A 22,010-nucleotide genomic window follows, 5' to 3' on the forward strand; every position below is an offset into this window, starting at 1 on the left:
ATACAATGGTGCTTAAACCAGATGCCCTCTAGTCCTGGGAGACTGGCAACCAAAGAGAGGGCATGAATGAAATTCAGCAAGCACATGCTTCACTTCTCATTTCAATCCAACTCAAAATGGAAGCCTCTTTGGCTTCCACTAGCAGGAACCAGTTGTCCTTTGAAGCCAGGACAAAGCCAGCAAAGAGTTCATGCCTTTTACACTTGAAGGAATGTGATAGACCATGGTTGACCTCTGCCCCACTCACATTTTTTATGTGGCTGGGGGGGGGGGAGAATTAAAATTCTCACTCTGATATAATAACTAGGCTCTGAGCTGCTAATTCGATATACAGGTAGATGTAGAAGTAAAAGATGCACATTATATAGATATAGATGTTGTATATGGTGAAGTCAGTGATGTTGATATAGATATTGTATATGCTGTGATGAGGCTGTCAATGACATAGATGTAAATGCAGATGTAGCTGATATTGACATAAATATAGATGTACATAGAGTAGATGCCAATATAGATGTAGATGTGATTGGCATAGCTGCAAACATGTAGATCAGAGTTTCTCAATGTCAGCACTATTGACATTTTGGGCTGAATAATACTTTATTTTCAGGGGCTGTCCTGTGCATTGTAGAATGGTTAGCAGCATCTCCGGCCTCTACTCACTAGATTCCAAGGGCATGCCTTTCCCACCCTGAGTTGTGACAATCAAAAATGTTTCTGGATGTTGCCAAATGTCTCCTGGGTACAAAGTTGCCCTACTTGGGAACTACCGATTTACACAGTGTAGATGGATGTAAATGTCAGGTAGACATTGATGTGAATGTGAGCATAGATGTAGACAATGCAGATGATAAACAAGAAAGCATAGTTGTAGGTAATATAGATACAAATGTAGATGTTGGTAAAGAATATCTAAATACAAATGGAGGAGATGATGTGGGTCGAGATGTAAATGCTATTTTTCTAAACATAGGTGTAGATAACATATGTGACATGGCTTGTGTTGATGGTATAAAGGTAAGTTTTATGATCTGGGCAGAAAAATACTGGTGTTGATGATGTAGATGATATAGTTTAGGTATAACGAGAGTTCAGGTATAGGAGATAGATATCTAGATAGATCAATATAAAAAGAATTTTCCCAATGTGAATTTAAGTTTTTTGAAGATGGGGATCATATATATATATATTCATATCTCCCAGAGCAATTTGGAGGTACTCATTAATGATCTGTTGATTGTTTAATTAGTTCTACTCTCTAAGAGCCAATAGAGTTATCTCTTATATTCAAGTATGTTTTCAATTAAGAAAACAGATTGTCTTCAGGAAAGTTTGTGGTTATTTAAAACTCCAAGTTATAAATAAACGTATGTAGATAGACATTTAAAAAAAATTTTTTTTATTTATTTATGATAGTCACACAGAGAGAGAGAGAGAGGGGCAGAGACACAGGCAGAGGGAGAAGCAGGCTCCATGCACCGGGAGCCCGACGTGGGATTCGATCCCGGGTCTCCAGAATTGCGCCCTGGGCCAAAGGCAGGCGCTAAACCGCTGCGCCACCCAGGGATCCCTGGATAGACATTTAAATACTCAAAACATATCCTGCATATATTTCCCCAACATTTTGTTATGAAAAATTTCAAACATACGGAAGACTTGAAAAAAATGTACAAATAAGACCCACATATACCCACCACTTAGACTTTATCTTTAACTTACTCTACTATAAAACATTTACTTTACCTTTACTACAATATTATATACTTGTTTAACTCACATCTATGTACCTCTCCATCCGTTATTCCATCTTATTTGTTGATGCATTTCAGAGTAAGTCCTCCATGTGTTTTTCACTGATTCCCTGGGAAACTAAATTCCCCCACATACTACTTTTGACTTCCTATAACTATATACTATCATCTTGCCTAGGATGGTCATAGGACACCTGAGATGTTTTGCAGAATAAACCTTTGTAGATCATCATGACATTTTTTTTTTAATTTTTTATTTATTTATGATAGGCACAGAGTGAGAGAGAGAGAGGCAGAGACACAGGCAGAGGGAGAAGCAGGCTCCATGCACCGGGAGCCCGACGTGGGATTCGATCCCGGGTCTCCAGAATTGCGCCCTGGGCCAAAGGCAGGCGCTAAACCGCTGCGCCACCCAGGGATCCCCATCATGACATTTGTTAAAAATTTGAAGCTGAAATTAAGCAAGGATAAGCCCAAAGTTTATTGAGGAGAGGCACTGAAAACACGCAGGCTGTGCGTTTCTCTCACTTCTCCTTTGGGAGAGTTTTCAAACCACAGGTAAGCAGCTCCTGTCAGGAATGGTTTTCAGTGTGGTGTTGCCTGAAGGCAGAGAAACTGCCCTGAGATCTATGAAGGTCCTTTTTGATAGAGCCATCTGATTCTGAGGTCTCTCATTTTTGACTAAAGACTGATACTCAGACTGAAGAAAGAAAAAAAAAATAAATGACAAAACCAGAAAGACATTAGACTTCAAGATAATAGATAGATTCATTAGTATAAGATCACATGACAAGCCTCAGATGGTTTCTCAACTCATTCAGTAAAGCTTTTTTTTTTTTTTTTAAGACTTCACTTATTTATTTATTTGAGAGGGAGAGAGAGCACGAGCGGGGCGAGGGGCAAAGGGAGAGATAATCTCTCAAGCAGACTCCATGCTGAGCCTGCAGCTCCATGTAGGGCTCGACACAGGGCTTGATCCCACAACCCTGAGATCATGATCTGAGCTGAAAACAAGAGGCTGTTGCTTAACGGACTGAGCCAACCAGGCACCCTCTTCAGTAAATCTTGGTAGGATGTTCATATGCAAGACAACAACTGAGTAAATGTTTCTGCTTTCACTGAGGTCCTAGCCTTTCTCACAGACATGGCCAAATTGTCAACTCGCAGCTGGCTGACCCACAGTTTAAGCAAATGCTATTCATAGTCCTGAGGAACCTGATCTCGTCCCTAGAAATGAGCAATACTGTATATTCTTCAGAATCACAGTTCTCTACATACCCCCAAACTCATTACGTTTAGTAAATTATAAATCTCTCCAAACATCAAAGCTGACAAGAACCTGCTGGAAGTACCTTGGCTATGGACTGCAGCATTTCCAAATATCCTATAAGACATTTACTAAATGGAAGGGAGTGTCAATCTGTCAAGTTTATTGAGTTTTTAGAGGGCTATGGTCAGTCTGAGCTGCCAACATGTTACCAGGCAGAGCTAAAGAGGACTAGATATGGAGCGACCCTGTGACATGGGTGGAGAGCTACTGAATAGTAAATAGCGAATAGAAGTAGTGAATACCAATTAGAAATTTGGTCTGGGGGTGGCACACATGGGTGGGGAACAGAAAGTCTGTCCACAAGTCTAGAGGATGAGAGAACACAGAGTAGCAGATGCTGTAGATGCCCAGCCTGGATCTCCTTGGGCCTCGACATTGCATGTATACCGTGACTTCCAACCACCAGCATCTGCCTGAGGGCTTTGTGTGGTGGCTGGGGTCCGCTCTGCCCATACACACTGCACGCCAGACATGCTGCAGTATTAGTGCCTTCCCGGTTGCAGCCTTTGACAAAAGACTGATGGGAACTGGTACTCGCATTACCCTCGCTCTCTCACTTGTGCAGGACAACTCTGAGGCTTATGTTCTGCCCCAGCCCCCGAGTTCTGCAGTGGGGCTGAGTTCCAGTTTCCACAGTAGCAGCTTGCTTGATGATGCACCCCTACTGGCCTCCTTTTCTCACTCCATCTCACTCCCCCACTCAAATGAACTACTTGCACTTGAATTATGTGCCCCAGGGTCTGTTGCTGAGGGAACCTAAACTCAGCCTGTGCCTAAACACAGGCAGTGGACAAATGCTCTGAAGATCCCTCTGGCTCATTATTTTCCATCTTGTAATCCATGAAGGCAATCAGAAAGCAGAGAAGACAGGGCCTGCCAAACACTCTTACCTCAGCCCAGAAAACTCAAGGGCATCTTTTCCTAGTAACAAAGAAATTCTGTGCCTTTGGGAACAGCTGTCACAGTGTCAGCTCTGGCTTCATATTACTTAACCACGCACCACCACCTCCCATTTTGGAATTTGAGAGCCATCAGAAATACACCGAGGGAACAGAGGCTGTTGCCTCAACAAATCTCCTAGGTCTCGGTTCATCTCTGCCCCAGCCTGATACACAGCAGCAATGGAAGACTTTCAAGTGCAAGTCCAATCACTAATGGAACCCTTGGAGAAGAAGTTTTAATGGCCCTGGAAGCCATTGTGCTTACACTGAGCATCTGAGTAAAAGTCAAGTAGACAGATTGATCTTTGGTTTTTCTCCCCAGAGATTAGGCCAGGAAACAATCACTGAAACACTAAGACACAGAAGAAACTGTTACCTCTTCAATGAGATTAAAGCCTTTGTACACTTCTTGTTTAAAAGCTGTTTAGGGGCACCTGGGTGGCTCAGTTGGTTAAGTGGTGGACCTGTGGTTTCGGCTGAGGTCATGATCTCAGAGTCCTGGGACTGAGTCCTGTGCTGGGCTCCATGCTCAGCGGGGAGTCTGCTTGAGGACTCTATCCCTCTTCCTTTGCCCATTCCCCTGCTCTCTCTTTCCCCCTGCTCTCTCTCTAAAATAAATAAATAAATCTTTAAAAAATTATAGTGCTTTTCTGTTGATGAAATTCATTTTGGGGGTAGGTAGGAAATAACTCTATATTTTGTTGAAATAAAATAACTACTGTTGTCTATGTCTCTATACAGTAACAGAAGTTCAAGTGGGGAGACGGGCAGGTCTTTTGCTGTTATGGGGAATGCTTAGCATCCTAATTCCTTTTCCTCTATGATGTGGGAAATGGTGAGAAGCAGGATTCACCTTTTACTATAGAAGGAAGCCAAACCAGATGGATCTTTCCCTGACCCCTGGCTGCTAGAGGACAGTCACATGATCTAGCCTCAGCAAATCAGACATCCCCACATAGGACTTAATTTAGACACAGGGATAGTTTAGAATTTAGTGCAGCAGTGGCACCTAGGCTCCTGGCCATTGCTGCAGTGGTGTTCAACAGCCAGAGTGCAGCAGGGCCAGAGTTAGGAACATTCCAACCAGACTATCCCTGCAGCATGACCTCAGCTGTGTTCCTGCTGTCCAGCCTCCTTCAGATCCTGCCTGTTTTCAAAACCTGATTATCCAGACTTCTGGTCAATTCTGTTTGCCACCCATTAGCCTTCTACTAAAAGCTAGAGTCCACTTCTGTTGTGTACAATTCAGAACTCTGGCACAGAAAGTGACATCCCCTAGTATACACCAGAATCACCCTGGAAGTCAGAGACCTGGGATCTTGTCCAGGGAGCATCTAGATAACTAGACAAAGGGGTCTTTATCTCCTTCCCCACAGAGGGCTTGACTACATAATTGCTAAGTTTCCCTTACTGTTCAAAGTCTATGATTCTACATGAAGTGCTGGTCAGTGAAGACCCAAAGCTACTTGGGTTTCTGCATCCTTAGTGATAGGGAAGGAGTGTCTGGAAAAAGATGTCATCGTGTGAAGCCCACAGATAGATCTGGTCTAAATCAAATAATCAGGGACACCTGAGTGGCTCAGGAGTTGAGCATCTGCCTTTGGCTCAGGGTGTGATCCTGGAGCCCGGGACTGAGTCCCACATCATGTTTCCTGCATGGAGCCTGCTTCTCCCTCTGCCTGTGTCTCTGCCTCTCTCTGTGTGTCTCTCATGAATAAATAAGTAAAATCTTTTAAAAAAAAATCAAAGAATGTCTCAAGCCACTTTATGTGTGCATAGGTCCCCAAAGGGGTGAATGTACATGATAAACACTGCCTTGGGCATGTTACAGCCAAGAACATCTATGGTTCATTTAATAGTGTCCACAAGTGCCTGCTATATGAGTGGTCCCATTGGAGACAAAGACAATCAGAGATCAGACGGTCAGAGTGACTGGCACTTTTATGTATGTGGTAATATAAATAATTTTGTAGCCATGAAAACAAGTCTGGAGAATGGGAAATGTGGTCGAAACATGCATAGGTCATGGATTTTTAGGGGAAGAGTAAAGGCCATTTGTCATGAAGCGCTTCCCATGGTCACACTATAACAGATGCAGGAAAAAACCTACTGGAATCACAATGAGTCAGGAAAACTTTTGCAGTTTAATGATAAATCAATTTATTTGGAGAGTAGTTCCAAATAGTTTTTACAGGAGAGGGAGGCTAGTGCAGATTGAAAGAGGTTTAAGAGCTACAAATGCAACGGTAGATCCTTGTTTAAATCCTAATTCAAACAAAACAACTGTAAGAAGTTGTTTTTGAGACAAATGGGGAAAAATTAAACATGGGCTAAGTATTAGATAACATTAAGGAATTACTGACAATTATCTTCAGGTATTAATGGTCAGGGTCATTTGCTTTGTTTTGTTCTGTTGAGTCCTTAATCCATCAGCGATAGATACTCAATTCACAGGTGAGGTAAAAGAATGCCTGATTTGCTTTAAAATACTCTGGCATAGCAATCCTCCAAGTGTGGTCTGTGGATCGATGCCAGGTTACAAATTGTGAGCTGTTGGTCTGTGCTAAGTGCAGGTATTGACAGTAAGTGTTTAGAAACTGCTCTGTCATGGCATCCAAGGAGGGATTAGTGTCCCACTGCCCAGGGTAGAGCCCAGTCTGGGTGTCGTCGAATTGCACAGTGAGCTGCCCGTCTCATGAGCATGAGCTCTGTCCCGGAGTGGGCCGTGGCAAACTGGGCATGAAACAAAAAGGGCCTTCACCATTGATAACCTAAGAACACTCTAGCACACACACAGAGGGGGTGGGGGAGGTGGATAAAAAAGGGCAGGAAGCTGGCAGCTGCTGAAGGCAGGTGATGGACACATAGCACAGTTCTCTGTACGCTCGTGACAGTTTGAAAATCTACATCATTTGGTTTACTAAAAAGTTAAGAAGAAAATCTAGTCTGTCAAGGGAGATATTTTAAATACGTAGGTTTTCAATATATTTCATCTACTTATGTCTACACATAGAGCATATATGTAATATGTGTGTGTTTCAAATAAACCAGTGTAGAAATGACTGAATCACACATGGTGCACATAGGGCTTATATGTGATGGTTCAGATAAAACTTTATTTTACAGAAGAAATTGTGGGTAAACAAACAGAAAGTAATTTCCTGGATCACGAGCTTGGTGAGCTTTTATTATATAATAAATTCCTATTATGTAATAAACTCCTTGAAGCCACGGCTCCTATGAGATACCACTTCTATGTCTCCACAGGACCCAACGCTGGGTACTGCAGAGTAAATGGTGCCTAATAAATACTGGCTGATCGGCGAAACTCAGGAAATGAATTGCTCTGAACCGTAGTTTAATTCTCCATGCAGTAACACCACACCGCTCAATCAATTTCAAAATCAGTTTCCCGAATCCACCCTCGTGGAGGTTTGTCACAGAATGTCTGAGCCTGAGGGGGACTTGGAGCTTTGCTAATGGCCTCATTTTGCAGATGGAAACGAGGCCTGGAGGAGTTAGATGAGCCTCACTGGACATCCTGCTTGTTAATGGCAGCATTGTTGCCTCTGCCGCCTACAGTTGGACTCCTCCTTCTGCCATGAAGTTTCTCAGAAGGGACAAAGCCACCTACTTCCCCCTCCTCCTTACTCCTGGTTTAAAATTATATGGTTTCAGTTGCAGGAAGAGGAAAGAATTGTCAGGCTGGCTCTACCAGGAGACTGAACAGAAGATGGGACTACAGAACAAGCTCATGTCATAATCAGTATTTACCCAGGACTCGTCTGTGCCCACCCTGGCTAAGATAAGCTCCCTAGCTTTTGGGAACTTTCCATCTCTTTGGGGAAAGAAGATTTACACATGTTAATAGCTACAGGGAGGCCCTGAGATTACAGCATGAGTGATGGGGAGAGTCACGGGGGCTAGAGAAGGAATGGAATGGTTTGGAGGCCATGGAGCTTGGGCATAAGGTCTGACGACTGAGAAGAGGGAAGAACACTCAGGTTAGAATAGCATGGGCCTGGGTCTGTGCTTCACCTTGCGGTGTTAAGGATCTTGGGGACTTTCTGTGGGGGGTGGGATGGGATCCAGTACTGACTAGATTTAGGAAGACCAATATGGCAGCAATAGTGTGTGGGAATAGCTGGAAACAGGAACCTTGAGAGGGCCTTAAGGAGATAAAAGCTTGGAGCAGGTGATAGCAGTAGGAAGAGAAAGAAGAAGCAGAAGTTAAGAATTTCAATTTTTAAGCAACCACACACACCCCTACCAAAAAACTTCAAAAACCAACACTGCCTACCAAGTGCTATTCTAAATACCATACAAATCCGAACTCATTTGAGCATCCTGAATTAGGTACAATTGCTATTTGTTTTACAGATGAGGAAACTGAGGCATAGTAAGTTCAAGTAACATGCCCAAGGACGCATGCTAATAAATGATTAAAGTCAAGATTCATATCCAGGCAGGGGGGCTCCTAGGTCTCAGCTCTTAATGACCACTACGGGCTATTGTGGACTGTTCAGAAGTAAAAGTCATGATGAGTCCAAATTTCTTCAAGCCTGGGTGACTTAGCAAATGTTAATGCCATTGATGGATGACATACATCAAATGGGGGTATTATTAGCCTGTGGGAAAGAGGATACACTTGACTTTTTATACATTTTGTTTAAGGTGACAAGGACACATCTGAGTAGAATGTCCCATGGAAAATTAGAACTACAGGACGAGCCTGGTAAAGACATGGTTGCCAATTTTTTTTTCAACCCTTGAAAAATGTTGTGCCATTTTCCTCTGGCCTCTATGATTTCGAATGAGAAATTTGCTGTCATTTGAATTGGTACTTGTGTAGAACTAAGGCATGCATCATTTCCTCTGGTTGCTCTTAAGATTTTTTTTTTCTGGGATCCCTGGGTGGCTCAGCGGTTTGGCGCCTGCCTTTGGCCCAGGGCATGATCCTGGAGTCCCAGAATTGAGTCCTGCATTGGGCTCCCTGTATGGAGCCTGCTTCTCTCTCTGCCTCTCTTTCTGTGTCTCTAATAAATAAATAAATAAAATCTTAAAAAAAAAAAAAAGTTTTTTTTTTCCTTAAGTTTCCAGAAGTTTAATTATGCTGTGTTTTGATGAGGATTTCTTTAAGTTTATCCTAGTTCAGGTTCACATAGCTCTTGCAACTGTAGGTTTTGTCTTTCACCAAATGGAAGTTTTCAGTCATTATTTCCTTGAGTATTTGTTTAGCACCACAATCCTTCTCATCTCCTTCTGGGATTCTGATATCCATGTTCATATCTTTTGTTACTGTTCCACAGATTCCTTTTCTTCCCCCAGTCTCTTTTCTCTTGTTTGTTAGATCGAATAAATTTGATTGAACTGTTCTCAATTCAGTGATGCCATCTTTTGTCATCTGTACTCTACCATTGAGCCCATCCAATGAGTTTTTTTTTTTTTTTTTTTTTTGGTTGCTGTGCTTTTCAGTTCTATAATTTCCACTTGGTTCTTTTTTGTAACTGCTATTTCTTTGATGAGGTTTTATATTTTTTCATATGTTTCAAGGGATTTCATAATTACTTGCTGAAACCATTTTATGGTAACTGCTTTAAAAATCTCTGCCAGATAGTTCCAACATCTGATTCATCTCACTATTGGTGTCAGTTGACTATCTTTTCTCACTCATGTTGTGATTTTCCAGGTTCTTGGTATGACAAGTTACTTTTTTTTTTTTTCACTGTATCCTGGACATTTTGCAAATTATGTTAGGATACTCTTAATCTTATATAAATCTTCTATTTTAGTAGGCAGCCACTCTGTTTAAGTTTTGGGGTTGTTTTTTAAGGTTTCCTTTTGTAGTCTATAGTTTCAATGACAATTTTTTGAGCCCTTGCAATGCTGTTCTGGTCTACTTTGTTCTGGTTTTGCGTAAGCTCCCACTGGATCCCTGCATGTGATGTGCCCACATGGATATCATCGGGCAGATGTAGGGGAATGCCCTAGGTCACCATTGGCCATTGCATGGGCTGGGAGACGCTGGGCCTGCTGGCACTGCTAGTGCAGATGTATGTATATCATGCATTTTTTATTCTAGCATTTTTATTATTTTATCTTTTTTACTTTTCATTTTTAATCCATCTCAAATTCATTTTGATATCAAGACTGAGGTGAAGAATTTAGCCTTTCTTACTCTTGTCCCCTAGTTGGGGAGCCAATTATTCTAAAACCATCTGCTAAAAATTCTACCTTCTTACAAATCTGAAATGTTACCTTCATCAAACTCTCAACTTATATGTGCATTTATATCTATGGGCTGAACTCTTTTTCTTTGGTCTACTTTTGTTGTTGCTCTAGTTACTGTAGAGTTAAAAATGTTTTCATATTCGACAAGGCTAGTCCCTTCTCTTTAATTTGCTGGCAATTCACATATGTTTTGCTTTCTAAAAGGATTTGCAACATGTCTGCAGGTAAAGACAGGCAAAGGAAGATGTAGCTTGACCTGATGGAAGTTTCTTGCAGTGTTCCAGGAGAGAGATGGTGGGATACTATAATGTAGGATAGATTATCTGATTGTCTTCCAAATTTCCATCATTTTCTGGTATAATGCCTGTATAATTTTTGACATATCTATATGTTGTCTGCACTATTACTTTTTTGCAAATTCAATTTACTTTTTTTTAAAAAGGGTATTTTTTTTTTAGAGAGAAAGTGCAAGTGGGGGTGGGGGGTGGTGGGGGAGAAGGTAAGGAAGAGAGAATCTCAAGCAGATTCTGCTGAGCCCAGAGCCCTACACAGGGCTTGATCTCCCAATCCCTGTGAAATGATGACCTGAGCCAAAATCAAGAGTCAGATTAAGCAACTGAGCCACTCAGGTGCCCCTAATTCAATTCACTTTTAAATTTTAAGTATTTATATTGGTCTTATCCTACATGCTATCTGTAAAAGCACAGATTCAATGCAGTAGTTATAACATATTAAATGTTATAGCTAACAATGAAAATAAACATTGTCCACGTAGTACCTACAGCATACTGCCAGCAGTTTGAGAAACAAATGGTCTGAGCAAACAATTCTCATCTGTTCTCCAGATGAAACTCCTCACTCAGAAGGGAGCCACCTGGGTTAGCTGGTGATCTCTGTTGCTTGAGCTGGATGCTGGGTGCATAAGTGGGTTCAGTTTGTGAAAATCATCAAGTGTTCACTTAGAAACTCTTTTCTGTGTGACTAGGATAATTCAGCAAAAGGTTTGAAAAGTATCTCCATATTGTTTGTGCTAATTACTGGTAATAAGATCTATGGCATGTACTCTTACACAGGTCATGCAAAGAAATGACTAATGAAGTGAGTAGCAGTCACACAAATGTAAAACATTGATAGCAGTTTCTCTTCAGAGTTCTGATGTTCCTGCAAGCAAATATACCCTCACACAGATCTCTGGAAAGGGCCACAGAGGATATTGTAGGCCAATCAGAATGTTCATGGGATGATAAGACCTCGGTGAAGCGATCTGTAGGGCAGAAATAGATGATTATACCAAAGGCCAGAGCCTTAATATCCTTATCTCTTAGTCTTTATTAAAGGTAAACAGAGATAAATGGAAAAATGCCATCCTACCCTCACGAAGATCAAATTAGAGAGTGAGATTGCAGGGAATCAAATATCTTGTACTGACCTGTCACAAGCACTTACTCAGATACCAGCAAACACACAGCACACTCTTTTTTCTTTTTCCTTTTCTTTTTTTTTTTTTTTTTTTTTTTTTAATTTATGATAGTCACAGAGAGAGAGAGAGAGAGAGAGAGGCAGAGGGAGAAGCAGGCTCCATGCACCGGGAGCCCGACGTGGGATTCGATCCCGGGTCTCCAGGATCGCGCCCTGGGCCAAAGGCAGGCGCCAAACCGCTGCGCCACCCAGGGATCCCTTTTTTTTTTTTTTTTTTTATACGCTAAGGTGATTCTGGCTTTTAGATTTCTGAAATCTCCCACTTCAGAGTCTACCTCTTGCTGAGCACCCTCAGCACCCATAATAATAAAGGTCACAAAAATTACTGATACTAAAATCTCACTGCCAAACCAAAGCTGCTGTTTTCCTGCATGGAGATTCAAGTGGCTTCCATCTTCTGTCCTGTAAGAACAGAAGAAAATAACCCAGTTTCCCTCTGTTGGTGGCCATGGAAACTAATCTCCAATATTTATTTCAGCGCCTGAATAATAGCAAAAAGTACAGCATCCTTCAGAGGCATCCATTAATTTGTTTCATGCTAAAAAACAATAAAACTACCTACCTTAAAATTCAACCTGCACGTTTTCAACAAGTCCTGCGGGTTTCGAGTATTTGGGGGCCAGGGGACTAGGAGAAGCCCCTGGGGAGAGAGTCACAAGATTGTTCATCAGAGAAAAACCTGGAGGCTTGTTTCCTCAAGTATCTCTCAAAGACTTACTCATTTCCTATTTCCTACCATTTAGGAAAAAAAGCACTGCCTTCCAGCGGTGCTTCTGCACTTCAGTGTGAAATACTGTTCTTTCTCTGATCGTCTCAGAACTGGAAGCCTTACTTACTATGTAATTCCTGATTTTTAAAAGTCTCCTTTCTCTACCTGAGAGTCCCCAAGAGCTCTGCCTTAAAAGGCTCACTCACTCTTAATGTACACTCTGAGGATGATCTAGTGCAAAATCTGCTTTCTGGCAAACTTATGGGGCCTTAGGCCAATCAAATTTCACCTAAAGTTTCTCAAAATCTAACTGCACAGGGTTGCCAGCTTCTCTTGTTCCCCCAAATGATATAACTCTTTCCATCAGTGTAATTTAGTCCCAGGGCTGTCAAGGCAAGGATTAGTAGGAGCCCTCCAACTACAGCTTGAGAGAGCTTGGTGCCAGGTGATGTCATTCTACCACTTGAGTCTCAAACCGGGGTTCAGGACACGGCCGTGGAGCAAAGCATCTGCCAGTGCAAGCCGGTGCCAGCTATTTATTTATTTATTTATTTATTTATTTATTTATTTATTTAAAAAAAATTTTTTTTATTGCAGTTCAATTTGCCAACATATAGCATAACACCCAGTGCTCATCCCATCAAGTGCCCCCCTCAGTGCCCGTCACCCAGTCATCCCCACCCCCTGCCCACCTCCCTTTCCACCACCCCTGTTCGTTTCCCAGCTATTTAAAGCCACTGCCCGGCCAAGCAAGGACAGAACAGGGGTGAGGGGCCACCTGTTCAGAGGGTGACAGAGGGTGCTGGCAGCAGGCAGGAAGAAGGCAAAAATGATAGGAAGGAGCCCACTTGGGCAAAGGATCCTCTTTCTCTTCCTCCAGGCCTGCCAAGGCCGTGTCTCCTCAGCCTAGCATGGCATGATTGAGCCTCCAAGACTTTGGGCGGTGGCGCATATTTGTTTTCTTCACACCTTTCACATTTGCAATCTGGTGGAGACAAAGAGGCTTTCTTTCTTCTTCTTTTTTTTTTTTTTAATTTGCAAATTTTAGCTTTTATTTTAAAGGGTCCAAATGTTCCTTCCACACCCTGCTAGGATTATAAAACAGGGAATTCTGGCTTTGGAGAGGCAAGGGTATGATTAACATGTGATGCATTTTAAACTGTATTTAAATCTTTAGATTATTTTGGGAGATACATTCCCAATCACATGGTCTCAGTTTTACAACTTGGTATGACTCTTCTACTTGATTTGGCATAGAGCTTTAAATCCTTCAAAAAGCTCATCTAATGAGAAAGCCTGTTCTCATAGGTTGGGTTCTCCCAAGAAGTAGACTCTGAGTCAAGGATTCAGGTACAAGAACTTTATTAAGGAAAGGCTTCCAGGAGACACCAGTAGGTGAGCAGAAGAAGGAGGACAGGGAGACAGAAGAGGCTGAGCCAGGTGTGATATCGTGGGAAGTCTCAGTCTTGGCCTGATCCAGAGGGGAGCTCTGGAGAGTAAATTATGCCTCAGAGCACCTCCTTCCTTCCTTGGGGCAAGGAAGCTGTGCTTTTGGGCTCCCCAGCCAGTCACTGGCCTGAAGTCAAAGGGACGGGTAGGGTGGGGTGGGAGGTAGTGTGGACATAGGATCTATAAAGTCCACAAACGCTACTGGCCCAACTGGCTCCCAGGGGGCTGGACACACAGGGCTGGCTGGAGAGGCCCTAGGGGATATGAGTGGTGCACCCATAGCATCGGCCACAGGGCACCCTCCACACTTCCTGCTCTTACCACGGCGGGGGGGGGGGGGGGGGGGGGGGGAGGGGGCGGGGGGAAGCTACTTAGAGGTCTTTCATCACGTTCTGCTGCAAGAGGAAATGAATGATGTCTTTTGAAAGTCCCGGGGTGGGCTTTTCATCCTCCAGAAGCACACTTCCTTCTCCCACTGGGTAGAAGTGGGCGTCCTTGGAATGCCTCTGTAAGACTGAGCAGCCATCCCGGCTGAAGACGACCCTGGCCATCTGAAAACTGCGAAGGGCATACTTTTGGCTCTCCTGGCCCTTCAGTTCGTTGATTTTCTGAGACAGGCACTGGCAGACCGATGTGGAGAGTGGGTTTCTAGCAGCTGGGTGTGGATGGTCAAACATTTCATAGAATCTATCCAGGGATTTCCGAAGCCCGTCATCCTCTGCCTTGGTCTCCGTTTGGCCCTGCACAGAAGGGTCAAGCCAGAAGTTCTCAGAGGTCCCGGAATCATGTTGTTCAGTATTGAGGTTACTGGTGTCTGTAAGACAAAACACATTCCAGTACTTGGACACATATTCCAAAAAGCCAAAAGCAGGTGATGTCTCTTCTATTCACCACACTGACTGTTCTTAGGTGACTGGTAATGGTCAGAATTAGCTGATTTCAGAACTGACTCCCACCATGCTGGGGTTATGCGACCTGTTAGCTCAAAACAAAAATATCTTATTTGTATGTTTCAGGAGTTCTTCATCTATGGTCTTTGCATAAAAGTTCAGGATGGCTGTGTATCTGGATGGGGGGAAAATCATATTTATTTTCTCTAACCTCAACCGGAAATTAAGCGTTTTCTTTCATAATAAATTTAGTCAACAAACCTATTAGTAGTGGTACCTATGACTTTGTTACCAATAGCTCACAGCTATTTTCATATCACATGATAGTCTGCAAAAGATGTTTTAAAATATCATTTATGCCTATCACTATGCTATGGACTAAAGTGTGGCCCTCCAAAATTCACAAGTGATAGCCCCAATCCCTAACATGACTGTATTTGGAAATAGGGTTTTTAGGAGGTTATTAGGATTGTAAGAGTGGGAGCCATTCTGATAGGAGTGGTGGCTTTATAAAAAGAGGACAAGGGATCCCTGGGTGGCGCAGCGGTTTGGCGCCTGCCTTTGGCCCAGGGCGTGATCCTGGAGACTCGGGATCGAATCCCACATCGGGCTCCCGGTGCTTGGAGCCTGCTTCTCCCTCTGCCTGTGTCTCTGCCTCTCTCTCTCTCTCTCTCTCTGTGTGACTATCATGAATAAATAAAAAAAAAAAAAAAAAAAAAAGAGGACAAGATCTTTCTTTCTCTCTGTCTGTCCATGTGCAGGAACTGGGGAAGGGCCACGAGAGGACACGATGAGAAGGTGGCCTTCTCTAAGTCAGGGAGCCCTCCCCAGAACCCAACCATACAGGCACTGTGATCTCAGACTTCTGGTCTCCAGAATGCTGAGAAAATACATTTCTGTTGTGTAGGCCACCCAGTCTATGGTATTTTGTTATGGCGACCCAAGGAGACTAATACACAGCGCTTTGAAATTACTACAGTTATTAGTTCTAGATACTAGATACTATTACTTAAGTATTAATTTATTAGATTAATCTTATTATTTAAGTATTAATTTACAAAACATATATTAGAGACTCTTTTTTTTTATATACATATATATTAGAGACTCTTAACCATAGGGAACAAACTAAGGATTGCTGGAGGGGAGGTGGTGGGGGGATGGGGTAACTGGGTGACGGGCATTTAAGGAGGGCACTTGATGGAATGAGCACTGGGTGTTAAATACAAGTGATGAATCACTAAATTCTACCCCTGCAACTAATAATATATATTAACCAACATGAATTTAAATAAAATCTTTAAAAAAGTAAAGTTTAAAAGCATATATTCATTATAATATCATGCATTTGTTCTTTTTTTTTTTTTGCATTTGTTCTTTAACTATTTTAATAACTACATTTCAGTACTTTTTTCCTTGGCAATCCTACATATTTTCATTTTTGCATTTAAAAACATTATTCTGAGAAAAGGTCGGTAGGCTTCAGCATATGCTAACAGGATCCATGGCACAAGTGTAGTAAAGACCCCTTAATGTAGACAGTGCTGGGCATTTACACAGTTCAGACACCGTCTTTCTCTATTCCCTATAGTAATCCTATAGACTATTTATCTCTAATTAAAATCTCCACCTTTGTGTTTTTAAAGGAGTAGCAAATAAACTGAGCGATTTAATAATAGACAATATGAAGCCAGAATTTTTTTTAAATTTTTTATTTATTTATGATAGTCACAGAGAGAGAGAGGCAGAGACACAGGCAGAGGGAGAAGCAGGCTCCATGCACCGGGAGCCCGATGTGGGATTCGATCCCGGGTCTCCAGGATCGTGCCCTGGGCCAAAGACAGGCGCCAAACTGCTGCGCCACCCAGGGATCCCTGAAGCCAGAATTGATCTCACTTCTGTACCTCTCTGGGAACTCGAATTCTTAATATAGGAATCTCTTAGCTCTTCTGAAACAAAGGACTTTCCTATCAATGTGTTCTAGAAAAGATTCCACACCAAGAATCTAAAGAATTCCCTAGACACCAACCAGTTTTATTCTTTAAAATTTTATGCTTTAAATCAAAATATTATATTTTCCTCTTCTGCTCTGATGTAAGCTTTAATAAATTACTAGCTTTAATTCCACACACACACACACCCTCCAGTAACTCAATTAGTAGCTATAATAAAAAATATTTGTACTTGCTAATGATGAAGAAAGTTGTATGATACAGTGGGTGGTTTTAGAAAAGGAGAAGGGATCTGGAGTTTTGACTCTAATTTTGCTACCAGCTAGATATCATACTACATTGCTGAGCTTTAGTTTCCCCATCTACAAGACTTTTAGTAAATGGTCTGTCTTCTAGAATTTCTCTGGTAAAACAAGGAACAGAGAAGTAGATAATCCAAAGCATCCAAGAAGGATGTGGACACATGTAGTATGAGACACAGGTAGCCCCACACATGGACAGACATCCACTGGTCCACCATTCAAGTAGCCCAACAACCCAGAGCACTTGGCCACCTTGAAGAATGGCTGATTCCAGGGTGGTTATAGGAAAGTACATGATGGGACTGGTATATCTTATTGTTCTAGAATGCTCAAATTGTGATAGGGGCTTGTCAAGGAGGAATAGAGGCCAGCTGGAAAGGGATCATCTGGCCACATCTGGAACAAATAGAGCATCAAAATAAATAATGATAGTAACTGATGATAGCCCATTTATGAAAATATAAAACAACAAATCCATAAAATAATTGAAAATTGGCTGAGGAACAGGCTATTTATAGTCTCAGAGTACTTCCCCATAAAATACTTATTAGTTACAAATGGAAAAAGAATAGCTTCATGGTGGAGAAATCTGGCACATGTCACCTTAATCAAGTGACCTAAGTGATGGGACTAATCGAAATCCTGTTGCCACCTGACCAGAGGCAACAAGAAGACCCCGCACAAATTCTCTGGTAGTCCTGCCAAAGGTACATCACCCGACCCTGATTATGAGGAAGCAGCAGATAAAACCAAATTGAGGGACATTTTGCAAAATGACTAGCCTGTCCTCTTCAGAAGTACCAAGGTCATGAGAACCAAGGTAAGAGTGAACAAGACTGCTCTACGCTGAAGAACACTAAAGAGACAGAACTAAACACAGCACATGATTTTCAACTGGATCTTTTTGCTATAAAGAACATTCCTGGGGGGCACCTGGGTGGGTCAGTGGTTGACCATTTGCCTTTGGCTCAGGTCGTGACCCCAGGCTCCCTGCAGAAAGCCTGCTTCTCCCTCTGCCTATGTCTCTGCCTCTTTCTGTGTCTCTCATGAATAAATTAGTCTAAAAAAAAAAAAAGGACATTCCTGGGATTGCCTGAATGGGGTCTGGAGATTAGACGGTAATAATGTACCCATTTAAATGTTCGGATTTTGAGAGTTCCATTGGGTTGTGTAGCTGAATGTCCTCGTTTATAGGAAAATCAGAAGTGGTGGGCATCAGGCTGGCAGCTTACTCTCAAATAATAATGGAGAAAGAGGTTCTTTGTATTGTACTTGTAAGTTTTCTATGAGTTTGAGATTCTTTAAAAAAAATAATGAAAACAATCTTCTGGAGGAATAATTGTTAAAACTTCCTTTGGTGACCTACTTTAATATTAACAGAAACAAAAAAAGCCCTAGCCCAGGGCTTGGCAAACAGTCTTTGTGGCTATTATAGAGCCAAGGGAAGAAGGGGCAGGCAAGGGGTCCCACAATGGCAGGATGAGGTGTCGCTTCCCACCCTCCCCAAAGATGATCTGGGCCCAGAGACATAAGGCAGGAAGTCAGGGGCTGAGAAGGGTCAATGGGAAGAGTGGAAGAGAGAAAGATCCTCAGCAGTAACAGAGAACGCTGGGGAGTTCCTGAAACTGCCACCCGAGGCAGCCGTCCACACAGAACCCTCTAAGTAGCACAGCATGTACTTAGTAAGGAACTGGTCAATAACTTTGATTTGAACCTAATGAGCCTAAAACCTGAGCATGTCTCCTCTGTTTTTCATGAAAATATCAGGCAGATTGCAACTCATCTTCAAAGAAACACTCCTGCCCCTTTCCAGAAGAGCAATGACAACATGGGTTATTTACTACAGATCAGTTCTTTTGAACACTGTCTCCAGCTCATTTCAGTCTTTGATTTTCTTTTAAAACTCACTTTATTACCAACAACAAAGCCATCTCTCTGATCGTATGGCTGTTGCAGCCTTTCTGATTATCTGGGATTTCTTTGCCAGCAAATAGAGCTAATTGCTTTCCTTTTCCTGTCCTACATGTGGACAGAATGGCCATCTTTGATGATTCAGTCAGCTCCTGCAGGGGTACATCCTCACAGCTATGTTCAAATGGCACCTTATTCTTGTATTAATATAGTCCAGACTCATAGGGCTCTCACTTGGGACAGTAATGTCTACTCTAGGGAGAGTCTGGGGATGTTTCTGTGTCAGTGATTGGAAAGTGCTACTTGTATTTAGTGAGTGAGGTCAAGGGCGTAAACATCCTATAATGCATAGGACAATCCCATACAACAAAGAATCATCCTCCCCCAAATGCCAATAATGTCTCTTACCCCTGGGAGGAACAGTGGCTCAAAGGGTGGATTCTGGAAAGAGTAGGAGGTAAATGCTGAGTCCCACTGCACTGTAATATATTGAGTTGCCTTGGACTTCCAAGACACCTTTGCTGTTGATCCCTGCACAATGCCTGCCTTCCTTCCTTCCTTCCTTCCTTCTTTCCTTTTTTTTTTTTTTTTTTAAGATTTTATTTATTCATTTGACAGAGATAGAGAAGACAAGCAGAAAGAGGGAGAAACAGGCTCCCAGCTGAGCAGGTAGCCCAATGTGGGGCTCGATCCCAGTACCCCGGGTTCATGATCTGAGCCAAAGGCAGCCACTCAACCAACTGAGCTACCCAGACACCCCCACAATGCCTTTCTTACTGGCACCTATTGATACCATGCATTCCTCCCTTCTCAGACCTTGAGACCATTTCATTGTTCTCAGCAAGGGCCCCAGTCCCAATGATTTTGGCAATATCTAAATTGAGGAGAATTTCCCTTTTTATTCCAATTTGCTTCCATCATGAATAGAATTTCTTTAGGAATTGACAAGAAGTGAGGAGGATGGCCATGCTTTTGCATGCATTGTTTCAGGGTCACCTATCTACCAGAGCAATTGTTTGTTAAATTTTCTTTTAACCAGAGAGAAAACAGCTAACATACAGATGTTTGAGATTCTTACAAACCTGAAAGTATTTTTCTATCTTTAGGAGTGATAGATGGTAGTTTGTTCGGTAATCCAGGCAATCAATTTGCATGGAGGATTTGAGATTAATAGTTGCATTCCGAAAGAGGCCATTAGCCTTTAGAAACCCAAATGTTTAATGGGAGTTTCCTCTAAAGAATCTTTCATGGCCACTTCTGGGGTTGATGATGAACGCGTAGTAGCATTTTATCACCATGGAACATTTTAGCTTTCAACTTTTACCACGTTTTTCCTAAAAGGATTTGATATTTAGAATCCCGTCTCCCTCCTGCATCAGTCTCAATAGCTGCCCACTCTGCCTTAGTTGTTCAGACTCTCTTTTACTAGCAACTGCTAGTTGGGAGGATCTGTGGTTTCCAGGCTGCATAGAGCTGAAAGAAATCAAAGACTTAATAAGAAAGAATAGAGAATTATCAGGATTTAAGGAGAGAAAGAACTTGTGGCTGATACGGTCATCTTTTATGGTGCTCAAAGGGAACGTTACCCCTTTTGCAGGCCAGTGCCCGGTACATTCCTAAGTGTGGCCCTGCTGCCTTGGTTTATCTGTTGGGGGCCCCTTGGGTTCTGTGTGCCTCTAAGAACGTCATGGGTGTAAAAGAACAAAGTGGGGGTGGGGGCATGTCCTGATCAACAGTCCCTGAGGAGCATACTTTGGATGCACTGACTCCTCTCCTTTATGACAGCTATCAGACTTCAAAGGCCCCACACGATCTCTACATGGTGACATTATCTTTTTTTTTTTTTTTTTTTTTTTTTTTAACAGTAGGGTCTATTGCCCATGGATCTGGAGCCCTGATCTGCAGTCTGCACCTCCCTGTCCAGATCTGCTTTTCCTTCCTACCCTCTTCTGTTCCTCTCACTCCTGCCATCCCACTCCATACCCTGCAGAGGAAAAGAGGAGTGATCAGGTTCACTGGATGAACAGGATTAAGTCCTAACTCCAGCCCCACGGGCCGCATGAACGTCTGACTGGAGCAACACCCCTGCATCATTGCCTCCAGAAAACCGGCTTCTTTTCTGATCCCTGCAAGCTCCCTCTTCAGAACCTCTGCACCTGCTGTTCCTCTGTGTGGAACATGCTTTCTCCACACATCCGTGCGATCGTTTCGGTCACCTCCTCAGGTCCCAACGGGGCAGCCACTACCTCCACACTGCTTCGTGACGCGGCAGAGGGCAAAGAGCATGGGGGAGCAGGCAGTGACCGGGAAAGCCCTGTCACTTCTGTTCACATGTCATTGGCCAATGTTCATTCCTACCACCAAGCCTGATTTCAAAGGAACGAGGATGAACACTTCTCCTGTAGGGGGAGGTAGAGAGCACTGGTGACCAACAATTCAGTCTTCCATACCTTACCGGAGCTCGCTATTTAAAATCACATTGCAAAAAAATAAAAAATAAAAAAATAAAAATAAAATCATATTGCCCTTACTCCTCCAGGCCCTGGCTGTCCCCATATCCCTTATCTGCCCTATATTTCTATATAAACATAGTAGCATCTAATAATGTATGATTTGTTTGCTCATGGAATTTGTTTCTCTTGATACCTGCTGCACCCCCATGGCCTAGAGCAGGGCTAGCACAAGGTAGATATTTAAAACGTTTCATGTTTTGATTTACTTGATGAATTTCATTCTCAAATAAAGATGTAAACCCACATGATTACTAGGGTGAGCAGTACTCACTACGGTGACTAGGTTTGCCCAGGACAATCCCAGTTTATGCCTGTTATCTCAATTAATTGTTAATAGCACCTTCTTTCACTCTCAAAAGGGCCCTGGATCACACGACTCATTACATGTATACATGTCTCATGACACAGCCATCACATTTAAGCCCCTGTCCTACATCCCTATGTCTTGTGAGGGGGAGGGGCAAGTTTTGGTGCCAGAGATAATTCCAGGCTGTGGGCTAAATAATATGGTATCTACACACTTTTTTTTCTCCCCTAAACTTCCTACTGTAC

At 42.5% G+C, this 22,010-nt stretch overlaps 1 protein-coding gene across 5 annotated transcripts in view; it reads right to left on the reverse strand.

Moving 5' to 3' along the window:
- Positions 1–13,786: 13,786 nt before the first annotated feature.
- The window catches only part of SHLD1 (shieldin complex subunit 1), a 79,690-nt gene continuing 71,466 nt past the window's right edge, over positions 13,787–22,010 (reverse strand). For all 5 annotated transcript variants that reach the window (XM_072800135.1, XM_072800136.1, XM_072800138.1 and 2 more), the window contains one exon: positions 13,787–14,704. In XM_072800135.1, the coding sequence (XP_072656236.1) occupies positions 14,262–14,704 (443 nt within the window). In that variant the 3' untranslated portion in view covers positions 13,787–14,261. The remainder of the gene's footprint in view (positions 14,705–22,010) is intronic.

Source organism: Canis lupus, chromosome 26 (genome assembly GCF_048164855.1).
Source record: "Canis lupus baileyi chromosome 26, mCanLup2.hap1, whole genome shotgun sequence".
NCBI lineage: Eukaryota > Metazoa > Chordata > Mammalia > Carnivora > Canidae > Canis > Canis lupus.